Source organism: Microcebus murinus, chromosome 15 (genome assembly GCF_040939455.1).
Source record: "Microcebus murinus isolate Inina chromosome 15, M.murinus_Inina_mat1.0, whole genome shotgun sequence".
NCBI lineage: Eukaryota > Metazoa > Chordata > Mammalia > Primates > Cheirogaleidae > Microcebus > Microcebus murinus.
This window is the reverse complement of record NC_134118.1, coordinates 69,713,837-69,740,070: the sequence shown is the minus strand read 5'-3', so window position 1 is coordinate 69,740,070 and position 26,234 is coordinate 69,713,837. Positions and strand designations below refer to the sequence as shown.

General features: G+C 36.1%; 1 protein-coding gene across 1 annotated transcript in view; it reads right to left on the bottom strand.

Moving 5' to 3' along the window:
• Positions 1-299: 299 nt before the first annotated feature.
• Positions 300-26,234, bottom strand: part of VEGFC (vascular endothelial growth factor C) — a 105,665-nt gene continuing 79,730 nt past the window's right edge. The window contains exons 4-7 of the mRNA XM_012770724.2: positions 20,576-20,727; positions 3,167-3,273; positions 2,520-2,859; positions 300-880 (exon numbers count right to left, since the gene is read on the bottom strand). Coding sequence (XP_012626178.1) covers positions 766-880; positions 2,520-2,859; positions 3,167-3,273; positions 20,576-20,727 — 714 coding nt within the window. The 3' untranslated portion in view covers positions 300-765. The remainder of the gene's footprint in view (positions 881-2,519; positions 2,860-3,166; positions 3,274-20,575; positions 20,728-26,234) is intronic.

The following is a 26,234-nucleotide window of genomic DNA, read 5'->3' as shown; positions in this document are numbered from 1 at the left end:
ATACATATTGAAGGATTTTTTACCAAGTTAAAGGTTCTGTCGATGCACTGAATAACTTTCAATCACATGGATGTGGTAAGTAGACTATCTTAGAAGACATTCTGTATTGATTCACTTGGTTATGAATCCAAAAGTATCATGTGCTAAAAGGCTTATGATCATTAAAATATTTATACTAAGAGGTGAATTTAAACAAAATAGGATATTGTTGTTCCTCTGAAACCTTCTTTTATAGAATCACACTTTTTGATAGCAATCGAAATCTGACATCTGGTTAGAGAAAAAGCAAAAGGGCAGAGGAAGGTCAATGTTTTTATGACTTCAGTTTTTGCTTATTACATAAGATGGTAATGGACTGAACTTACCAGCTTACAATACAATTTTGATTTTATTTTAAACGTATTTTGCAATGATATAAAAATATTGATCACAGTGAGCTTTACCAGTTGTTATTGCTATAAAAAAATGAATGCAGAAACAATATTTTTTAGTGGAAATAAATTATATAGTCATTATTTAAAAAAAAAAAAATCACAAGAGAAAAACCTCCACTGTTTGGTCATTGGCATAAAACCAGTCTTTAAAAGAGGCCTTTTGCAGACGAGATCCAGTCCATTTCTGTGACATTTTCCACATGGTTCGGGGAATACAGACTTTAGTCTTTGTTACCATGGTCCCACAGGGGTCTCTCTGTTCACAGACAGTTCTAATGTGGCAGCACAGTTTTCCATGACAGAAAAATGACGAACTGGAAAACAGTACAATCTAGTTCATATGTGGTCTTTTCCAATATGAAGGGACACAGCGGCACACTTCTTCACTAAATGTAAGTCCCAGCTCACAAGGTTTAGGTCGATTTGTACAGGGTCGTCTGTAACAACTGAAAGAACAAAGAGGAACACACTTTCGTTAAGGATCAAGGCAATGAATTCATTATACTACCACGGTACTTTTGTGGTTTTCTAAATTTTAAACTAGAATTACGTTTCTAATTTTACTGTAAAATCGTTTGTAGGTTTATAAAAGTTTAAAGTGTGTGCTTAGAATTGCAACAGTTAAGAGGAATGGAGAAACTCTAAAAAAAAAAAATAATAATAAGTCTTGCTTGCTGATGGAGTATAGTAAATATTATTTCTTTTGAAGTGCTCCCTGCTTTGTGGATGAAAGTAATATAAAACAGAAATTTCAGAAGTGAATATTTAAAGTCTGCTGATTTACTGTGATCACATAAGCATGGCAGAACTCGCAGGAGTCTGGGACTCGTATGGGACCCAGACTTCCAGGCAATTAAGCCCAGCCACCTCGGCAGAACCGTGGTCCTCAGCGAACAGCCCCAGCCTCACTCTGGTGTCTCTACTAGGCATCTGGCTGCAACCCGGTGGCTCACTCCTCCTTCTCCACCTGCGCTCCAGGTGACACAGATGAGATCTGAAGCAAGGGAGGGAGAGGCACAACACTCACCAGTGGGAGCCCCTCTCCTCCCACCCTAGACTTCCAATTTCTAGCGGTGGTGAAAGGACAAATTACCAATCAGGAAATCCGTTGGCAGCCCTGTGGCTCCAGCGCATTGGGGCTGTCTTTGGAAAAGTGTGGAGTAGGAGCGTGCCTGACACCTGGGAGCAGGTGCAGAGGGAAAAGTGCAAGATGACCCGTAGTGGAAATCAAAAGTGTGCTACAAAGAACCTACACAATTTAGTTTTTGAAATTTCATTTCTTTTGCTCTAGAGAAGAAAGCATAGCTAGTTAATTTTTTTTTAATTTCTTGAATACAAATTCATACTTATAAAACCACTGGTATTTCTTTAACAAAAAGGGATATAATTTTTAATGTGCTATGAAAGCTGCTAATTTTAAGGCACCTCCCCCGCCCGACCTTATTCTCTGAGATTAAAGAGGAAGAGGTTCCGGGATTAACACTGAATGTGCTTGAGTCTAATAATGTCATGTTTTTTTTTCTTTTTGGGGGGAAGAAGAATGTAAAACCAAGGTTTAAGATATGAGTCTTGGTAACCTTTAACAGCATATTAATTTATTTCTCTCTAATTGAATTAAAGACTTAGCTTAAACATTTTCATTCTGGATATAATCCTACAGTAAATGGTTCTATCCTATCCTTTGTTTGTAAGTGTTGCATGAAAATTGTCTGCATTTAGAACAGTTGTCCTAAGTTACAACTGAAGGTGCAATTTTTGGTGGGAGAAGCTGTGGATCGCCTGGATGTATCCTGAAGATGTCCCACATCTCGCACTGAACACCAAGACCTTCACTCTGGGGCAAGGACTGAGAGCGTATTCTGAGCTTGGATCTGGTGTTGGTCCCCAAGGCTGCTGTCTTGCTTTGTTGGGAGCAAACCCAATCTCATGCAAGTTGAGCACTGGTTAAAAAATATTGGAATTTGTCTTCCAGATCTCACTGGCCTCATTCTAAAAGGCAACAGCTATTTCAGTTCAGAAAACTGCTTTTGGTGAAGAATATATTTCCAGTAAGAAAAATGAATACTATTTATGAAGATCTCTTACCTGCATGTTTGATGTTGGAACTTCTTTCCTTTTAACAAGCATTTCTGTGGGTTTTCTGTACATTCACAGGCACATTTTGCAGGATTCAGGGGTTGATGTCTCGGGCAGGTCCTTTTACATACACACTGGCATGTGTTTTCATCAAATTCTCTGTTGGCCCCGCATGAACTGGGGAAAAGTTTGTTTTTACAGACACACTGGCATGAGTTTCTGTCTAGTTCTTTGTGGGGTCCACAGCTGGAAGGCTGAAGCCCCCCTTTGCAGACACACTGACAGGTCTCTTCATCCAGTTCCTTGTTTGGCCCACAGATGTTGTAGAGTCCGTCTGCCGCGTCTGCGTCTGGACAAACACAGAACACTTTACTATACCTTACCTGGTTCTCAGTGTGGCAGGAAACAATTAAAAAGCATTTAAAAGCATATTCCTTTTTATGTTATCAGTTAAAGGGTGGTATACAGACATGAGTGTGTTCCTTTACAAAAGTTCGAAATAATACCAATATGAAGTAGAAAACACCCTCTTCGTTAGTTACTTATTTTAAAGAATGATGGCCTGGATATTGTTCTAGTGGTTTTCATATTAAAATATGTGTTAGTCAAAAATAGAGACCCTTAGCATTCAGCCTTTAAAATGCCATTCTGCTTACCGTCTCCAGCATTCAAGGAAAAAATTAAGTCTTGCTGAGCCAGGCATCTGCAGATGTGGTTGTTCCACATGTAATTTGCGGGGCAAGTCTTGTTGGCTTCCTGACACCTTTGGAAGAGACGGATGGGGTTAAGCAAAAGTATAATATAACTGGTACGTAGAAGGGATCATCTCTTTTCTCACACATGTATTACAAATCAATACATGCTTGGAAAAAAAAAAAACATAAGAACATACGAAATGAAATGTGAAAGTTCCCTCTCGAACTAACTCCACCCATAACTGCTGTCAAATCCCTAATCCCAGAGGTGGCCGCTGTTAGTGTATCATCTTATGTGATTCTCTAGACCTTCATGTTTTTAAGGCAAATACATTTATTTGCATAATCACAGTGTTTTTATAATAGGTTGTGGAAATAAGTGGGCTAATGACTTTTATATTCCTTTTTCCACTAAACAATATATTATGAATATCTTTATATGTCATTGCATAAAGTTCTCCTCCATTATTTTTAGTGGCTGTGTAATATTTCATGAGAGTGGATACACCTTTGTTTATTTTATGAATCTTTTAGGGAAACCCTTTAAGTAGCTTCTGATTTGGGGCTTTTACAAATAACGCTATAGGAGACATCTATATACATATACCTTCACTGACTATTTCTGAAGCATCCCCATAGCTGTAAAGCCTCCAGGCATGCAAAATTTCTACTCTGCACTCAGCACGATGCTATCAGAGCGAATGTTTTGTTTTGTTGGGATTTATTTATTTATTTTTTAGCCTTTTTTTTCCTTTCTTCCTTCCCTGACTCTCTGCTTCTCTGTCTCCCTCCCTTCCTTGCTTCTTTACTTCTAATTTTAGGGAAAACTATGAACATATGGGCTTTAATAAGCACAGCAGTTGCTCCTTTGGTGCTCCAATTGCCCACTGTTGTCTAACCCTAACCGGGACCGTCCATGGGGTACCTGTGTGGCATGAGCCCTCTCCGGGATGAACAGATGCCACAAGCTCATCCCGCTCATTTTCCCCTCCACACCTGGAAACAGCCACGCATTCAAGGAGCCCTAATTCTCCTTGTTGGGAAACGGCATTCAGAGGCTATCATTGAGATTAGGAGTGCCCAGTGCCATCTGATTGCATTACGTCTGGATCTTTTCGGGGGCAGAACTAGAAAACTGCAGGTATATCCCACAGAATGTTTCCCTAGTTAGTGTTTACCCATTAGAGAGAGTATTTATAAATCTCTTGCTACCCCATTTTTCAACTGATAGTGGTGTAGACATCAGTGGAAATATTTATTTACATCTTTCAAGTTCAGTACAATACTGTAAAAGCCATTATGTGGTGGAAGAGTGTTAAGTTACATTACAAATTGGTAGAATATAACAATCATGTGCAGACATCTTGAAAAGTGCACTGATTGTAAATAAGCAGGTCGTGTGATTCAGATCCGCTAAGAAAGTTTCACCGAGTCACAGCCAACGTGATGATACACCTTTCTTTTGAGAATAGCCTGACAACTTTTATAGCATCACATGATGGAATTTTTCAACAAAAAAAATAAGCAAATCTACATTTTGCAGCCATTTCTTCCTTCCGCGTGAACACCACCTCCGAAGATTTAACAAAGCTTTCCTGTCCTGCGGTCTCTACGGGAGCTCTGAGACACATAGAATCTCCATCCGTCCCTCTCAATATGACAGTTTTGTCTAAAACTGCCCCCGTCTTTCATGCACATCATCACCTTTTGCCACTGTCTGCAAATGGCAATGACTGCTCTCACCTTACCCCTCCTCCCTGCCTGACTTGCTGCAAGAGCCGTGTCTCCTTTAGCTTGGTGAAAAACAAGCTATTATGGGGTCTTTTCTTGAATTTATTTTAATTTTGATTTTTAAACAACATTTTGATTGCTGTGTGCTGTTTACTGCACCATACCATAAACCAACAATTTCTCGTGCAGCGTGCAGCGTATACAGTCCACGTAACTACACACAAACCAACTGTGTTAGTAATAATTGCTGGATGATCAGAAAACAATTCTTACATTTTAGATCCTATCAATATAGTCTGGTTTTTCTGCAGGCATTATTGTGCATACGCTTTTTTTTGTAGGAAATCAGCTTTGTTTGGGGCTTACCTACAATTCATTATATTTTTCCCATTTAAAATAATAAAAATATGCTTGCAATGCATATTTTAAAAAATAGATTATTGATATTAAACAAGGAATTCTTGTATATATTTCCAGAGAAAAAAGGAGTTCATACTGTTATTTCTAAATCCAATTTAAGATTATTGGGATTTTAAATGTATTCCTTTGACTTCATACTAATAAATTCCATTAAAATGTTGGCTTTAAACAATGAACATAAGATGAACACAACAATTCAAAAACATTTAGAACAAAACTGTTGAGGCATTTTACCCAGGGCTCTGTAGCTCTGAAAATAAAAGAATGTAGTTACCCTTTCAGCTACTATTCAGAAAGCAATCTTGAGCAAGAAGGGTCTGGATCTATATTCTTCCATAATATAGTTACAGGTTGGAAGTTCAGATAACATCTGGCATTTAGGAAATCAAAAGGGTATTCTGGTATCTATTGAAATTATTAACACAGTCAGGTTTCCCTTATTTGTTTTCTTAATGGGATAAAGAGCATCTTGTTGGACAGCCCATTGGATGATCTAAAGATGCTCTGAAGGAATGTATTAGAGCTCATGGTACCTGCTTTCAAACATGGGTTTCACTAATGATAATGGACCACACTCCATATTTAATAAGACTTAGGCTAAGACAGATATTTCAGAAACCCAACAGATATTTAAGGAGTGTAGGTACCACATAGCAAAATTTTAATTGTTGCTTTGTTGCAAAAATATCTTATTAAAAGAACTTCCAATGAGAGTACTTGATTAATAGCAGAGTTCATATTCATAGAAATAATTTGCTTTTTTAAAGTCATTAAGTGCTACAGGTTGAATTTATATTAATGTTATCACTCATTTTTAATGATCTATGAAATATTTTAAAAATCAAGGGAAACAAATATTTTAAAAATCAAGGGAAACAAATCAGTAAGTAATTTAACATAAATAAAGGTGCAGTTAAATTTTCTTCCACTTAGCATTACAAAGATGCTGCCATTTACAATATGGATGACTCTGGAGGACACGGAGCTAAGTGAAATAAGCCAGACAGAAAAATACTGCATGATCTTACTTGTATATGGAATCTAAATGAGTAGAACTCATAGAAACAGAGAACAGAGGGTCTGGAGGATAGGAGAAATGGGAGATGTTGGTCAAAGAGTAAAAACGCGCAGTTATAAAATAAATAAGCTCTGGACACTTAATGTACAGCATGGTTACTATAGTTAATAATATATTGCATATTAAAATTTGCTAAAAGAGTGGATCTTAAGTGTTCTCACCACACATACAATAATAGTAACTATGTGAGGTGGTAGGTCTGTTAATTAGGTTGACTGTGGTAATCATTTCACAATGTTATACATACATTGAAACATCACTTTGTAAACCTTAAGCATATACAATTTGTATTTGTCAATTATACTTCATTAAAGCTGGAAAATATATTAATGTAACTAATAAAAAAGAAACAGTCTCGGTGCAGTGGCTCACACCTATAATCCTAGTATTGTGGGGCTGAGGCAAGAAGATCCCTTGAGGCCAGCAGTTCAAGACCAGCCTAGTCACATAGCAAGATCCTACAAAAAAATAGCAAGGTCTCTACAAAAAAATTTAAAAAATTAGGAGGGTGTGGTGGTGGATGCCTGTAGTCCTGGATACTTGGGAAGCTAAGGCAGGAGGATCACTTAAGCCCAAGAATTCGAGGTTACAGTAAGCTACAGTCGTGCCACTGCAATCTAGCCTGAGTGACAGAGCAAGATCCTGTCTCCAAGATAAGGAAGGAAGGAAGGAAGGAAGGAAGGAAGGAAGGAAGGAAGGAAGGAAGGAAGGAAGGAAGGAAGGAGAAATTATGAAGATTGTAGCTCTTTAAAATAATATTTCAGTGCAGTTCTAACTAATGCCAAACAAAGGGTGGGGTAGCATGTTTTAGTTCTTTAAGTGTGGATTTAGGGAGTCAAGGAATCTCCAAGTGTATAAAAACACTGAAAAAAAAATATGAATGAGCCATAAAAACAGCATGTACAAAAGTGCCAGCTACCATGTTCAAAGTATCAAAACTAATAATTATTACCCAGCATTTAGAATATAATCTAACAATACTTTTGGAGCACATTTAATTTTTAAAATTTCAAAGCAGGGATAAATAGCAAAAGTAAGATCGTCTTTATCATTAAATTACTAGTTCTCTACATTGAGAACCACATCTACCTTTAAATTTCTGTCCATTGAATTGAACTAGCAAAACGCAATAACTACCAAACCAAAGTTGAGTGAGAGCTTATTTTTTCGTATAACATTTCCAGAAACAGATGCCTACATTTGTTTCTACACATAGAGTTTGCATTTTTGAATTTATATGTTTGAAGTTGTTGAAATATCAAAGAGAAAACTTTATTTTTTCCTGACTATAAGAGAGATAAGAAAATTTTTGTTTCATGCTCTTTTAGGACAATTTTGTATGCATATTTAAAGTTTAAACACAGACATGTTAACACGTATTCCTACAGTAGAAGATCTCATCATTCACCAGTATCACTTGGGCTAGAGAGTAAGATCATGCTTCATGCTTTTTGCCATTTAAATAGGTTAGATTTGTATTTTGTGAATTTTTTAGACTGGAACTAAAAACAAATATATTTGACACTGTAATTAAATTACACACATACACACACATCACACATGGGAGAGGGGCGGTTATTTGTGTGAGGGGCTGCATTTGCTTATTTATGCATGAGTGTGTGCATGTGTCTATAATTGAAACAAATTGCAGAAAACAATCTTTACCACATGCAATCTAGTAGTTTGTATTTTATTATATGCCATTCTGTTATGTTAAAAAAATGCATTTCCCAACCCATGTCATTGATTTCATGATCCACTAATGGGTTGCAACCACCAGCTGGAAAAATACCGGCTTAGGTAATGGCAGGATAAATCACATGGTGGCAAAATGAAAAATGTCTTTCTATGGCCACCACCACGGTGCTGTGCCCACCTGATGCCAACAATGGCAGTGTGTTACTTAAACCATGTACAGGTCAACATTGAGGCAACATAGCCAAAACAGTTTTATCATCATTTATAGAAGAAGGATGTGAGTTTCATGCAGTCAGGATTAATTACATTACTATTTTTGTTTGTTTGTTTGTTTTTGAGACAGAGTCTCACTCTATTGCCCAGGCTATAGTGAGTGCCGTGGCATCAGCCTAGCTCACAGCAACCTCAAACTCCTGGGCTCAAGCTATCCTCCTGCCTCAGCCTCCCGAGTAGCTGGGACTACAGGCATGCGCCACCATGCCCGGCTAATTTTTTCTATATATATTAGTAGGCCAACTAATTTCTTTCTATTTATAGTAGAGACAGGGTCTCGCTCTTGCTCAGGCTGGTTTCGAACTCCTGACCTTGAGCAATCCGCCCGCCTCGGCCTCCCAGAGAGCTAGGATTACAGGAGTGAGCCACCGCGCCCGGCCTTGCATTACTATTATATAACAAAATTTTCATCATATTTGATGGAAGGATGCTAATGTTTTGTAGCATGTAAATTTTAATACTATTTACAAGAAGAAATACATTTTATATTCCAAACCTGTATGTGTATCATATATGTGTACATACATACACACAGTCTAAAATGTATGTAGTGTGTATATATAATATATAATTTTAAATTAGATAACTATATAACTTTACATGTGATTAGTCACAGATAAGTATGAAGCAAAAACAAAGTATCATTTGAAGAAGTAACCTGCCAGATACAAAAGCTTTCCCACCGTCTGAGTCTTGGGTGTAAAATGTAAGCCACGTTATGTGGTCACCGGTTGGCTAAGTACAGGACTTGGCTGAGTTGGATGGATGGCCACAGGAGCTGGGGTGTGGGAACAACATAGGGAGCATAGAAGTACAGAAGCTGTGCATTTTTGGTTTATTATATTTTATATTTGCTTGGATATGCAAATTTGAGAGAAGGATTAGTAGGTTGAAACAATGGAAACCTAGTGGTTACTGTATTTATCAGCTTGTCAGTTTTTTTTTTTTTTTTGAGACAGAGTCTCGCTTTGTTGTCCAGGCTAGAGTGAGTGCCGTGGCGTCAGCCTAGCTCACAGCAACCTCAAACTCCTGGGCTTGAGTGATCCTTCTGCCTCAGCCTCCTGAGTAGCTGGGACTACAGGCATGCGCCACCATGCCCGGCTAATTTTTTATATATATATCAGTTGGCCAATTAATTTCTTTCTATTTATAGTAGAGACGGGGTCTCGCTCTTGCTCAGGCTGGTTTTGAACTCCTGACCTTGAGCAATCCGCCCGCCTCGGCCTCCCAAGAGCTAGGATTACAGGCGTGAGCCACAGCGCCCGGCCAGCTTGTCAGTTTTTATTCCTAAATTTAATCCAAACTAATGGAATTAGAACAGAGATTGATAAAGGTTAAGTAACCAGGAATTCAGTAAAAATGTCCTTTAACAATAGCTGCTTGGGTCATTACCTTGTCACAGCCACACTTCATGAACAGAAAAATGAAAACTAAAACAAAACAACAGTGAGGAAAAAAACGTGTTGAGAGAGCATTAGAGTTGATGTGACATCAAAATGGCTGGTTGATGTCAGGGGTACAGGAGAGGGAGAAATGAATAGAGGATTTTTAGGGCAGTAAACCTATTCTGTATAATACTACAAGGGTAGATACATGTTATTTGCACATTTGTCAAAATCCACACAGTGTACAAGATGAGGCGACTCTAACGTAAGCTATAGATTTTAGTTAATAACTCACCTACTGCAACAAATGTACCACAAGAATGCAAGGTGTTAATTACAGAGGAAACCAGTGGAGGAGGAGAAGTTGTTATACAAAAACTCTCTGTACTTTCTGTTCAGTTTTTTACTAAACCTAAAACTGCTCCCCCAAAAAGTCTATTAAGCTTTAGAAAATAACTGGCAGATTTTTGTCTAATAATATGATATGTATTAAAAATAACTGTCAATGTATTTTGGGTGAATGTTAATATTTAACTTTACAGGAATCTTTGATCCAATAGCCCCCTTTCCTGGGCGAACCACAGACACAGTCTCAGTGCAGAGGATGCACTAACGGAATCTTTCCAGCTGGATACACTTTGCTGTTGTTTCTCACAGGGAATCAGCAAGCCATAGGATGCTATGCTTTCAGTGATCACCTTTTAGAAGGCAGAAACCATGCAGTGCAATGGCAGGCACACTGCATATAGCATAGTAAGCTTCTCTTTAGAAAAAAAGTAATGCTTCAGGGGTTGGAATCTCTTGCCTGAGTTCCATTGGTAAATTGATTCATATCAACAGGTATTCATTTGAGGTGTTAGACAATGTTTCGATAATGATATCTATAGAAAAGGAGATGAATATGTGAATTAAGATTTCAAAAGTAACTGCCCAGGGACATAATAAGGATTTGGAACTTGCAAAGAGGATATTTTCAGAGTAGAATAAAGATGAATGTTTTAAAATGCTGGAAAAAATGTAGTTTCTGATCATCTGATGCAAAACTATGCCCCAATTTAACTGCTAACGATGCCATCTCTACATTTCTGCTCTGATATAGCTTATTAATTTTATCATGTTATTTTGCTTATTTCTATTTCTGGTAAAGCAACAATGTATGATCTTCAAGTTAAAAGGGAAAGAATAGGAAAATAAAGCAGAAAAAAGGGAAAATCATGGATATTCAAGCTTCTTAGCACTTGGACTGAGAATCTGTTAAAGATGAACATCCAAAGACACTGAACACTCAAGCTCCAAACCAAAGGTTGCCTCTACTCCATAATTTCACTCTGTTCCTTACAAAAGAGATGAGTTCTCAGATGAATGACATTTTCCTTAATATACTCCACTAAGTGCAACTTCTTAGAAACAAATATGTTTTAGTAAACAATGTCAACATTTTTAGATAGGAAATAAAAAATCAGTAAACAGATAAAAACACAAATTAGCTAAAATTTAGCTCAGCCTAAAATTATTCATTTTTCTCCTCTTTCTTCACCCCTTCTTTTTCTCTTTCTCATCACAATACGACTGTCTCCCAAAGACTGATATAAGCCTCTATCACACTGAAATAAAACATATCTTCTATTTTTATAATCCATTAAAAATAATTCAAGATACTCTGGGTATGCTGACATCTTGTTATTCCTCTAGCCAAAAACTCCCTATGCTACCCCAGTTCCTCCGCAGAGAAGGTACAACTCCCTGGGTTGGTGCTCACAGCTGCGGAGGCATGACCCTAGCATTGTCTTTTTTATCTAATATCCTATTGTTTTCATGTATTAAAACTCAAATTAATCTGGCCTATTAATTGTCCTCAGAATGTGCTAATTCCTTACACCTTGAAGGACATCACCTATGCTAACCAATTAACTAACCAGTAGATTTACCACTATGAACTTGGAGGCACTTGTCTTATGTGACATCTCTCTCCCTACTTTGTTATCTTTTTCCTCATCTGTAGTACACTGACTTCCTTATAGAATACTGTCATAGGAAAAAAGCATAAAACCTTTTTGTTTATGTATTTAATAGAATACTAGATAGCTATTAAATGAACAAACCAGGTCTACAGATATTAATATGATCACAACTCTAAAACACAATATCAAGAGAAAAAAGTAATGTCAGCACTTGAACATAGAATTTAAAACACTCAGAGCTGTACTATAGAATCTCTTGTGGTATGTCAATCTATCCAGACGCCATAAAAAGAGAAAAGCAAGAATGAGAATGATGCAATTTCAGAGTAGTGGTTACCAATGACGACTGGGGCTTTGGGTTGTATCTTAAGTAAATATGACAAAATAGCCGTTAAATTTGACATTAGGGTGGAGTGGTACATTTTTTGTCCTTCACTATATGTTTGATTTCCTTTAATTTAAATAAGTTAAAATAAAGAAAAAAATATACATGGTATATATAGATATATTATCTTATGTATATAATCTTATATATGCCATATATATAGCATAAAAAGAATGAAATCCTGTCATTTGCAGCAACATGGATGGAAGTGAAGGTCATTATGTAGAGTGAAGTAAGCCAGGCATAGAAAGACAAATGTCACATGTTCTCACTCATATGTGGGAGCTATCAAAGTGGATCTCATGGAGGTAGATAGTAGGATGATAGATACTAGGGGCTGGGAAGGATGGGGGCAGTGAAAAGATGTTGGTTAGCAGATAAAAAAAATACAGTTAAAGAGAAGGAATAAAATTCTAGTGTTTGATAGCACAGTAGGGTGACAATAGCTAATAATAATTTATTGTGTATTTTAAAATATCTAGGAGAGAAGATATGAAATATTCCCAACATAAAGAAATGATGAATGTTTGAGATGATGGATAGCCAAAATACCCTGATTTGATCATTACCCATTGTATGCATATATCAAAATATCACATGTTCCTCATAAATACGTAAAATCATTGTCTTAATAAAAAACAAAAAACAAAAAATGCAGTAATGACCACACCCCAAAAGGAATGGGTTATATCCAAACAAATTTAGTTTGAACCTGTGCTTTGCTACTTTTTTAGTTGTGTGATGTTGGGAAATTTTACTTATTTCCTGTTTCAGGTCTCTTGTGTAAATGGGAATTTCATTCTCATGCCTGCTGTCGCTCCCTCTTTCTTAAAACATTCTCCCTTTCTGTTCCTAATACATGATAAATTATTAAAGAATAAACATATTGTCTCCATTTCACGCTCTGCAGCCAATGGAGTCAGTCCTAGTCATTCTTGAACTTTTCTAATATTAGACACATCTCACTGCTTCCTCCTTCTTTACACTGTCTCTATTGGCTTGCTGTTTTTATCCTAATTGTTCTAACTGTTCTTTACTCAGCTTCCTGAACAGATTTTAATGTTTCTCCAACAGTTTTTAAAATATTGATTTCCCCATGGTTGCATCTGCAGCTCCTCTCCTTACTTCCTGTATTTTGCCTGGTTGTGTTCATCTCTTCCAGCTGTTCTAACTACCACTCTGATTTCTTACAAATAGTACAATCACTCAAACGACACATATAAAGGCACAGTTCTCCTTTTCAAACCAGTTCTTCCTGTGACCAGGTATCCCCTGTCTTCTGGAATCTCATCCACAGTTCCATCCTCAACTTCTCCTTCTTTGTCATTCCCCACATGCAGTGCCCATATCGTGCGTTTGGATTTCAAATGCCATGTCCACCTCTTTTCTCTCCATTTCTGCTGCCTTGGCCTCTGTTCTTATTATGTCTCTTTTGGATTGTTTCAAAGGCTTCCTCCCAAATTTTCCCAACTCCTGTTTTGCTTCCTCTACTACACATACTATAACATAAAAGTGCGGACACCACACACCTACATATACATTTTAGTAGTTCTCAAGAGACTCAAAGAAAAAGCCCATGGCTGGGTGCAGTGGCACACACCTGTAATCCTAAAGTGGTAACTTTAGGAGGCTGAGACAGGAGGATGACTTGAGCCCAGGAATTTGGGGCTGCAGTGAGCTATGATGACACCACTGCACTCTAGCACCAGGCAACAGAGTGAGACCCTGCCGAAAAGAAAAGAAAAGAAGAGAAAATAAAAGAAAAGAAAAGAAGAGAAAAGAAAGGAAAGGAAAGGAAAAGAAAAGAAGGAAAGAAAAGAAAAGAAAAGAAAAGAAAAAAAAGAAAAGAAAAGGCCCATCCCTGGCATGGCATATGTGATTCTGCTCACCTCTCTGTATTCATGGTCTTCTCTGTCTCATTCTACTATAGTCATGCATTCATCCTGATTTCAGTTATATGTTTACATCTCAGACTCGAATATGAAATTTCTTCTGGGGTAGCAATTCTATATTTATGTATTTCCATCTCTATAGCCTAGCATGTCATTAGTACCTAGTGGGCACACAAACGCTGTTTACTGAATGACTGAATGAAGCACAGCATAGTGTTTTATACAATTATTTTAGAAATATTTATGTTTGCTTGTACTCTGGTACATGAGTTCTTTTAGTTAAGGAATTTTATTATCCATTTTTAAATACCCCACATTTCCTAGTACAGTGTTACACAGATAGAAGACTCGACACAACTATCTGATGAATGAACAAGTATTACTTCCACCAAGTAGAAAAATCTAGGGTATCCCTGCTGATCACAAATGGCTCCGTCCATAAAAAGAGAGCCTCTCCTAAAGGGGCCATGGAATATATGGCATTCAACTGAAAGAAAAACATGAAAACAGATAATTGGAAAGAAAAAGAATAACCTTTGAGAATGTCAATATGAATATTGATATCTAACAACTGCTTCTGCTAGAGATAATCACTACTACCTCTGGAATTTATGATATACTCTGATATTGAGACTAGCAAATTTTTCTCCAAATACTAGAAATGCTATAAGATATTGGGGGTAAAGCATGGGTGCCAGAGATAAAAAAGAGTTGAATTTTTATCTTTTTCTGGCAGCTTTTTAGCTGTTTAGCATTGTACATGTTAATCAACATTTCTAAGACTCAGTTTTCTCATTCGTAAAATGTTAGTAAAATAGCAGCCATCATTTACTGAATGCTGACTGTGTGTCAGGCACTGTGCTAATATTTAACATGGATTGCTTATTACAAACGTCCCAACAGCCCTGTGAATGAGGGGTTATTATTATATTACACTGTTATACAATATTAGATTAATATGTCATATAGTATAATGTTACTGAACAGATTCCGAGGATTAAGCTATAAATATTACACAGTGTTATATGTTATATATAACATTCTTACTTTTATATCATTTTTATAGACGAGAAAGTTGAGTCACAGAAAAATTTACAGAACTTACCAAAACTCAAAAGAGTGAATAGTAAATGAATTTTCCCAACAGGAAGCCATCTAGAGTGTCCAAACTGTGAGACCCTGTGCTGTATGGTGTGTGTCATGAATGCAGGCATCTAGCAGGATCAATATGAACATGAGATTATGCGTAGCAGATGCTTAGCGCTTAGTAATAATTAGTAAAATAAAAATAATGATATAAATATAACATGGGTCCTTCCTTGACTATGCGTGCTCTGAGGTCAGAGGTAGCCAAGGACATCTTTGTCCTTTCCCAGGACGTGGAAACATTCTTTGTCTATTTTCGTGACTCAACAGTTTATGACCTATTTTATGAAAGAGTCCTTTAGTTACTGAATTTTCCTTCTACATGAATAATGCAAAATAAATGGTCTGCTACTTATTTAATTTTGCAATAACGTAAGTGGGTTGCCACACATTTGAAAAGGCATGTCCCGTCTTCCTGCTGACAATGGTGGTAAGAGCAGAGGATGGAGCAGAACTGTCACCCTGCTGCCTCTGAACGCGATTTCACTCTGTGCAAAGGAGTCTGGGGAGCCCTCTTTCCCCAACAAGTCACAAGAATCTTGAAGATCTGGCTTAAAGTCTCACCATACAGATTTTAAGAAATCTACCTTTTTAACCCAAACTCATTTCAAAATTATAGTTAATTAAAGGGCTCTTTTTCTATTGGCTTCTCAAAATCAATTTAATTGAGGAATAATTTGTATACAATTAAATGTTCCTATTTTAGATTCATTGTTTTTTCATGAATTTACGCATCCACATAACTACCATCACAATCAAAATATAGAACATTTCCATCACCTCTAAATATTCCCTCTGCCCCTTCCTGGTCAATTCCTACCATCCACATCCTCAAGCAATGATTGAATTGCTTTCTCTCAGTCTAGATTATATTTGCTTTCTTTAGGGTTTCATGTAAATCAAATCATATAATATGTATTCTTTTTAGGCTCTTTTATTTCTCTAAGCTTGACGTTCCTGAGGTCCACTCATGTTGTATGTACCAACAGTTCATTCTTCCTATATTGCTCAGCACGGATGTACTGCACTTTGCTTATCCACTCACCTTTCATGGACAGTTGGGCTGTTTCCAGTTATTGGCTAATAAAGAATATTTGTGTACAAATTATGTAGAAAATGTTTTTACATTACTTGGGTAATACTTTATGTGTCATATTGCAAGTATATGTGTTAAATTTATAAGAATCTGCCAAACTTTTGTGCGAAATGGTTGAACTACTATTTTACATTCCCATCAAAGAATATATGCGAGTTCCAGTTGCACCACATTCTCTCCAACATTGGCTCCTGTCAGTCTTTTTAATTTTAGCCATGTGGTGGCCCGTTCCTCTTAACTCTTTTTTTTTTTTTTTTTTTTTTGGGACATTCTCACTTTGTCAACCTGGGTAGATGCAGTGTTGTCATCATTGCTCACTGCAACCTCAAACTCCTGGGCTCAAGCAATCCTCCTGCTTTAGCTTCCTGAGTAGCTGGGACTACAGGTGTGTGCCAACATAGCCAGCTAATTTTTCTATTTTTTAGTAGAGATGGGGTCTCACTCTTGCTCAAGCTAGTCTTGAACTCCTGAACTCAAGCAATCCTCCCACCTCTGCTTCCCAGAGAGCTAGGATTAAAAGTGGGAACCACCACACCCAGCCTCGTTCCTCTTATCAAAGGTTAGAATTTTATAACATAGCTGTTAATTACACATATTCATCATATATACACTATCATTATAGTAGTTTTTTATTAAATTGTGGGTCGTAATTCACCATAGGTTGAGTCAAACATTTTCAGAAAGAGAAACAATAGAAAAAAAAATTGAGTGCATCACATGTAATCAATCAGGCACACATTCATAATGGAAGTAACATCATCCTACAGGAGTGGTGGGGGGTTGAAATGTTGATATTACAATGGGTTTGGGTCCTCCAAAACCCAAGAAAATCTTATTCTTTAGTACTTAAATTCTATTGGGTTTAGGGTTTATTGGCTGTTTTATGACTAGCACTGGCATTGAAACATAGCCCAAGTAGATGTAAGATAAAAGCTACAAAATTATGGTGAACAGTATTATGGTGAATTGTATTTGGAGGACTTTCTCTTGACTGTGTGATCTCAAAGTAATATAGTGAGAGGTAGGTACCTGCGTGTGCAGTTAAAAGTTAAGTTTTCTAAAAGTTGTTAAAGAAATTATCATTTTTAAAATTATTTTATTTTTTCTGGAAAAAATACTTTTGAATATTTAAAAATTATATTTGTATTATTACATGTTCATATCAATTGCTCCTTTGCATATGTAATTTGACATATTACAATTTGTACAAGTAAATAAATTACCTTTAAAGTTTCTCAACAAATACAGGTATGAATTATGTTCATTGTTAATAGATTTAAAATGCGTAATTTAACTTTTAACTTAAAATTTTATTTTGTCATTTTAACCCAACATTGTATAAAAAAGTAATCTTAAAAAAAAACGTAAAAAAAAAGTAATCTTCCTTTTTATGTATAAAGCACAGATGTGCATACGGTATAAAGAGATATATAGTATATTTGTGGTATTAAAATCTCATGGGGTCCTCAGGGGTGTGATAATGAAAAAGGTTGAGCAGCACTATAATAGTAGAAAATATTTTCAAATGGTACTTTGTTTTTGTTTTATACTTATATATGACTAACTACATGTAAAGTTATATAGTAATCTAATTTAAAATTACATATTATATATACACACTATATATAATATACTCTGTGTGTATATATACATATTGGATACACATACAGGTTTGGAATATAAAATGTATTTCTTCTTGAAAATAGTGGTAATAAAAGAAAACACTGGAAAACACAGGGACAAGGAGATGAATCAGACATGGATCTTAACGATAATAAATCTGCCCTTTCATGACGGCCTCTTTGATGCCAGATTCTTGGCTGAGCACTGTGTAAACATCCAGTACCTCGTTAGGTCCTCTTTGCGCCTTTACAGTTTATATGTGAGCAAACTGAAGGTCGGAGACATAAAATACCTACACAATCATAAAAAAGCTAATTAGTGGCTGACCTGAATTCAGATTCAGATCTGCTTTACCCTAAAGCCCAAGTTTTTTTTTCACTACATACAACTTTTTGTTTCTTGACCTCAAACACGTATAGGATAGTAGTTATATGAATAAATAATGATGAAAATGTAAGTAAAACACATCAATGTTATGAAATACGTCCAGACAAAGAAGGTACTTTATTTAACAAGTGTTCACGACACTGTCTGGCCCCCAGCGCTGGAGTGTGACTGTTTGTGGCACCTGTGAAATAAGGTCGATGCCAGTGCTGACCTCATGGATGACTTTTGTGAGGGCTAAATGAGACTATGTATGTAACTGGGATGAGAGCACAGTAACAGCTCAATTATTTTTGAGTGTTATTAGCTGGATTTTATGGAAGACATAAACCTGCCTGAAGCACTCTCGCAGTCCAGTTTCACAGACCCCGACAAAGCCATGCGTGGACTAAGTAAATCCAGTGACTGCTACGGGCATTCAAGAAGCAAAGGTGGCCGTGGTATTTGGACGGGAGACAAATGCAAGGAGAAAGACCTTTCTCTGAACTCTGAGAAATGGACAGGGCTTTGGAAAGCCAAGAAAAGAAAGGAAACTTATTTCAAGCCAGGGCAAGAATAGAAACAAGATACAGAGCAGGAAATGAGCCTGGTGTTCAGGGCATGAGACTTTGTGACACACAGCCTTGGTGAATGGTGGGAGACAAACGAGAAAGGAAGGAGGATGCCAGAACAGGGTGGTGAGAAACCTGCACTCAATTCTTTGGGCAGTTGAAAGTCACTGTTTCTGGTCAGATAAATGAAATGATGCCTTTGAAAGCTTACTTGTGACATTACACAAAAGTGGGGGAAAGATTTGATGCTTTAAAATCCGTATTAACGTAACTGCATTGTATCAGGCATATATGCAGATGAAAGGGATGAAGATGGCAGTGATGGAGATTTAAGTTGAGGTTGGAACAGACATCTCTCCTTCCCCCAAAATGATCAGTCATGTTTGGATGGGACATAAGAAGAAATCATTAAGGATAACTGTGTGATTTCAAGGCCTCAAAGTATTAGAAGTCAAGAAAACAGTCAGATCTTCAAATGTAATTCTGGAAACCATGAGCCTGGAGATACTGGCTGAAGCTCTCAGAATGGATGAACTGCCAACAGAGACAGGGCTGAGAAAGGTGACCAGGATTCCCAGGACTGCAGGAATGAAATCGCACATATGGCATCCTCTGTAGTTAGGTGGCAGTGGTCTCTACTCGTATCAACCCAAATTTATTCACAGACATCTGTAAGATCTTTTCTTTCTCACTTCAAGGGGGACAAGATCTCTGTCATTCAAATTAGGGTGTCCTGGAGTTTTGACTCAAGTGTCCCTGGACAGACAAGGCCTCATATCTGCCACACTAAGTAGAGCATTACAAAGAGATTCAATGGGGAAGACCACTATTATTGAATGGCATATTAAATTTATCATTGAGTCTCCTAGAATGTGAGGTTTTCTTTACATTTTTGGTAATAAATAGGTTTGTCCATCAACTTACTGATACTTTTGTTGCAAACATTGAAATTATGTAAGTTTTATCCATATTCACTGGATATCCTAAACAATAAAGATTTGCCTCCCTATTTTTGGCTAGAAAGTTCCTAGGTCTCAGATGGAAAAGCATATTGATTCATTATAAACTATTCTCAGGGTCAGGACATGATGCTATATATAGGTTCTTCTATATGATCAAATGAAGTATATGCTGCCATTTGCCAAACTGAAAAATACGATGGGAAGGAAACTTGAATAAGAAAATGATAGTTTGAATATTAATTTTAAATAATATTAAGAGAAAATTCTTTCAAGTAATTAAGCATTATTTCAATATTTGATACTTGCTGAAATAAGAAATATGGATATATATCTATTTTTAATATGAGATTTTAAAAAAGGCAAGTGAATGCTAATAGATATAAAATTAGTTATTTATATTTACTTTTTGTTTTGGACTAAAATTTTATCAAGGTTTAAATGTTTTGAGCTTTGACATCATTTATGAATTAGCACACCTGGTTCCATACATGTTAAACAATTAGGCTGCCAGACTGATATTGTCTGAACATCAGTGGGAAATGTGTTATTCCATAGATATACTTCTTTTATATTGTGAACTACTTTCCCCATAAAATGGGTTTCCCTGTCTCAGTTTAATTTTATTTTCATGGTACACTATAAAAATTTTTGTCTTTGTTTTGTATTTGATACAAAGTATATTATAGCAATTTTCACAAAACTTCCTTTAGTAACCTTGTGTTTACTTGAAAATAATTTTATATTAGTAGAGGATGCAGAAAAAAATAGATTTAATTCATACTCACTGTGGTAGTGTTGCTGGCAGGGAACGTCTAATAATTGAATGAACTTGTCTGTAAACATCCAGTTTAGACATGCATCGGCAGGAAGTGTGATTGGCAAAACTGATTGTTACTGGTTTGGGGCCTTGAGAGAGAGGCACTGTAATTTCAAACAACTACAAAGAAGGGACAAAAAGAAGAAAAAATTATATAGATGCTGTGAAGCACTCTTATGGTAAATGTTGGAGTCCAAAAAAAGAGTGAGATTAGTAGTTCCTTATGATTAAGTAGTGCTGCATAGCACGTGCAGGACACTACTTTTTTTTTAATGTAAAAACTATTTTGTTCCTCATTGGTATGTTTTAGCAGAATAATAAGTAGTCCATATGCTTATCTCATGTCACTAGTTAGGCAGCATATTAGGATTATCATAACCAACTGATGATTTCAGAACAGATATATGACAGACCAATGTGTTCCAGAAAAAGGAACTGTTTCAGAGTCCTAGATTATCTGATATCAAAGTTTAAAACATCCCAGGGATTTAAAAAGTGGCGCAGATACAAACATCTTTGTGATTTAAGAGCAAGGCTATTGGCCACACAACCCAGAAATGCTTGGTTAAGTCCTACTTTAGGTAAACTGCATACATAGTGGAAAATTACATAGATGTAAAATTAATTTTCATTCAAATTAAATTTTACCTCAATATAATTTTACATTTCTCAGATCTCTTATGAATTTATTATGTTTAAAAGAAAAATAAACACATTCATTGTTTAATAGATAAAGCTGTGTTTCTGCTATCTTGACAAAGGCGTTATAAAAATAATGAGTTTAAAATAAGGTAGGGCATTTTACACAGTCCAGTTCTGGGTTACAGTAAAAATTTAGTTTAACTAAAGTCTCATTCTGAATGCCTTATTTATGGAGAACTTTACTTGTCCTCTTCCTTCTCCAAAAAAAATATTTTAAATTAAATATACAAATTATTGATTAAGTACAACTAAGTGGATTTAAATTACTAAAATCCTTAAATGCTAAATTATTACTAGTAAAAAATGGTAAAAGTGAAATCCTGCCCACTAACTGCTTGGTAAGATCAATTTGTAGTAATTTAACTATAGGTGAGCTGGATATTATTTGCTATCATTATTGCAATCTGAACAGTGCTAAAAATGGCAGTGTACTCCAGAGCCTTGGGACTTGGCCCCTTGCTGTGATTTCATGACATCAGTTGAAGATCACTGCAAATATTTAGAGGATGGAATTAGTTGCTAATTTTGTCCACACCAACAGTGAGACTTTTTAAATGAATTTTGAACAATGAAATACAGAAATATCTAAATTAGAAAATGTACATTTCTTTCATCCAAAATATATTCATTACATATTCATATAAGAATTCAGCTACATTCTTAGCATGAAGACAATACATTCTAGGCGAACTGGGCAAAGGGTTATTATACTCAGACAGGGTACTTTAATTACCTCCCTTACTTACAAGTTGTGTGAATTTAGAAAAGTAGTTTAACTTCTTCAAGCTGTATTTTAAAAAAAAATCAGTAAACTGAGGATAACATTTTTTTCTCATTACTTCATAGGATTATTATTATTATTGTTGTTGTTATTTTGAGACACAGTCTTGTTCTGTCACCCAGGGAAGAGTGCAGTGGTGTCATCATAGCTCACTGTGACCTCTAACTCCTGGGGTCAAGCAATCCTCCTGGTTCAGCCTTTGGGGTAGCTGGGACTACAGGTGGGCACTACTGTGCCTGTTTTTTATTTTTTTTATTTTTTTTTTATTTTAGTAGAGACAGGGGTCTCACTCTTGCTCAGGCTGGTCTCGAACTACAATCCTCTCATATCAGCCTCCCAAGAGTGCTAGGATTACAGGGGTGAGCCACCTCGCCCAGCCTTCAGAGGATTATTATATAGATTATATAAATTAATATAAATGTATGTGATATATATATATATTATTTGCCATACAGATGTGAATTTTTATGATTTGCATAAATTCTCAAGATTCTAGGTATTTTCCAGAATACTGTCTATTCTAATTAGATAACCTCAACGTATGAAATCACCATAGGCCACTATTAAGATTTTGATCAGTTTCTTTTCTAAAAAGACATTTGTGTTTATCCAGTTTGGATGAAATCTTTTGTTAGGTGAAATGTTGCAACGGCAGAAATCTTTTGCACTGTATATAATTATTTTAAGAGAAATAATTCTGCAGCGTCTACATAAGCTACAATTTTTCTTTTCCTTAGGATATTTATAAATCTATGTTACAAACCAGCACTACAGAAAACAGAGTGGTTTGAATAATAAGCAATTTTTAATAAATGTATAAATCATTTTTAATGTATTTTAATTTTCTTTTAAAGACGGGGTCTTGCTCTGTCATCCAGGCTGTAGTGCAGTGGCATGATCATAGCTCACAGTAAGTTCAAATTCTTGTGGTCAAATGATCCTCCCACTTCAGCCTCCTGAGTAGCTAGGACTACAGGCATGCACCACCGCACCTGGCCAATTTTAAAATTTTCTGTAGAGAGGGGGTTTCTCTGTATTGCCCAAAATGGTCTTGAACTCCTGGCCTCCAGTGACCATACTGCCTCACCCTTCCAAAGTGCTGGGATTACAGGCATGAGCCACTGAGCCTAACCCTTTTAATTTTTACAATTATATAATGTAGAATTTGCTTATTTGAAGTCTGCAATGGTATAAATGGTAGGAAGGTGTACGGGTCAGGAAACAAAAGCCCAAGAATTGTGATCGCTTCAGCAGCACATATATCTAAAAGCCAGAGAATTTAAGTCTAGTAGGCAGTTACATACACGTGTCAGAGCTTAGGAGAGCCATTTAAAAGCCATGAACATTTCAGTTGCAATTGAAGTCTTGGACATTGATGTGATCACTTGGTGAGAGCATTCTGAATGAAAAGATAGAATGTCTTCATTATAGACACCTGGGAACAGGAACACTTAAGGGCTGAGAAGAGGCAAATGAACTAACAAATATGTCTGGGAAGCAGTATATAACATGCTGCTGGAGGGACCAGGAGGGGCGCTGCTAAGCCAAGGGAAAGGAGGAGAGCTTCTGAAAGGTGTGTGTGGTCACAAGGCCAGATGTCTCTGGGAAATGAAACATGATAAGAATTGAGCGGAGACGACTGATACCAGGAGTGGCTCCAAGGGCTGGGACTGGAGCTTCCCTCCCAGGCTTAGGTGGCTGGGGCTATCAGGAACATTTTTGCTAACAGAATGCTTCTAATTATTACAGGATTTGGCATCATCTCAAGTGACAGGAGGCAGGACAGAGCCTAATAGTGAAGGGAAGGCACTATTGGAGAAAACTAGCAGCTGCTGTAGGAGAGTTGATGTTTTCCCACCTCTCTCCCTTGGTTCCTGCTCCTAAGGATGGCTGCAAGTCCCAATTCCACCCCAGCCCGTTTTGCAAAGGGGAGACTGACCACAGTGAGGAGTGTCAGTGACAATGGACAGAGTTGTCCACAATCAAGATGTGCTCATAGATGTCAGTTGTGTGTCAGGGATGGCAGCTTTGAGCATGTTCTGGTGAAGATGGAGAACAGCTAAATGCACGTGAAGAAAGCATCCTCAAAATTAAGCCTGGCTGTGTGCTTTCAAAGGTTGGAAGAGACTTGTGTTGGCGAATACAGCGACTGAAAGGATGAAGAGACAGGTAAAGAGGCACTAAAGCCAAACCCCTGTTTAGAGAACTGTTCTTCTTGTAAGTTGAAGGCTTCTGTGAGCATTAAAATGATAGTACAATTTGGGGGAAAAATTTACTTGTAGTTTAACTAGTTAAATAAAGGAAAATAAAATTTTAATCACTGATGTCTCACTTCTCTTATTTGTGTCTAAGTAGCCATTGGCAGGCTGAATTCAGTTAATTTGATCAAAAGGAATAAATAGGCTGAAAAATTAAAGTAAAAAACACTTTTTCTTCTTGTGAAATAAATCTTCCATCTCCAAATTTAGACCTGAGTTTTAAGGCAGTTTCCTTAATTTTCTACTTGACACTAACAGTATCGAAAAATTTTAAGGGTCTAGAGAAAGATGCCTTTGACCAACATTAAAAGTAGAAAGATTCTTGATAATTCAGTTTTATTTATCTATGAACTGCAGAAAATTAGGAACAACTGAGAGTGTGTCATATGTATGTGAATTAAAACATAATTGCACCTATGCTAGCTCTTGTCATATACAGCAGGTACCTCTTTAATTTTTCAATTTCTTTCTGTACTAGTCTTATGTGTGTTTATTGACTTATTTTTTTCCCATTTAAAATGATTAAAGTGTCTACTGCCTTGTTAATAAATATAATAAATTCTATTTTCTTGTTTACAGACCAATTTGTGAATTTTGTACAGGTATATTTAATCCCTGTGTTACTAAGAATGTCCACAGGCCTTTTTTCCTACTCAGATAGCTTAGAATATAGGATTAGAAAATGTAAACGTTTTCGAACTGAAAAACATATTAATAATTAGAAGTGCATTATAAACTCACATGTCCCTCTCCCAAAATAAATACATGTAGTATTTATCAAATAACTGGCAACTTCCCTACTTTACTAGAGATAGAAGGATAACGAAGACCTTAGTCTTAAGAAACAGACAGACATTAATTACAGCCCTGGATCTGTAATTGGCCACTTCTGTGACTTGGAAAAATTATCTGACTTCACTAAGCCTCCATTTCATTATCTATAAAATAGGAATAATAATGGTGGTGATTTCACAGTAATGTTGCTTCCTCTTCTTCCTCCTCCTCTTCTTCCTTGTCCTTTTATCATCATCATCATCATCATTGGCCAAGACTAAGTTGAATCTTTGTTAAAGGAATTCCAAAATTTTAAATTTCTGTTTCAAATCTTTCCTTGTTTAGTTTTCGGTAACTACTTTTGAGTACCCACACGACACTAACCTCCTTGCTCGAATCTCAGGGTAACAGTTACCTATAATGACTTTTGCCCCTGTGCAACTGACAGTTAACAAAATTCACAACGACAGTGAAGGAGAAAAATACGTATTCATATATATTTTTGATATTGTGTTAGAATTTTTAAAATGCCAAATAGTTTACCATAAATGCTGTTTGTGAGCAAGAACCTATAGTTTAATAACTTTGTTGTGAAATCTGTCTTGCCATTAAATAAAGATCTGAACTGACATAGTAACTATAATGTTCTATCAACAGAGTTAAGATCTATCCAAACATATCAGTATTTGAAACAATAAGTAGGTTATTTAATATTTTAATAAAATATTAATCATTATACTATTGTCAGATTATCCTGTGCCTTAATATGTGCACAACAGTATTTTCTATTCTAGATTTAGGTTCATAGAGTACAAAATTTATGTATTTGTTTAACATTAGCTAATAATTCCATGTATATATATTTATTTAGTAATTACTAATTGATGATATATTTAATTGATAATATAATCAATTGTAATTTGCCATTTTGAAAATGACAATTTTCCTAAAATAGTGAATTGTTCATAAATAATAGATAATATTAACTTGTGTCTAACTTAGGTTCCAAGTCGCAATAATAAAATTCATTATAGAGACTGATGTTATATAATTTTGCATAGGCATACACTATCATTTGCTGCTTTTTTGAGAAGATCAAAAGGACTTGCAAA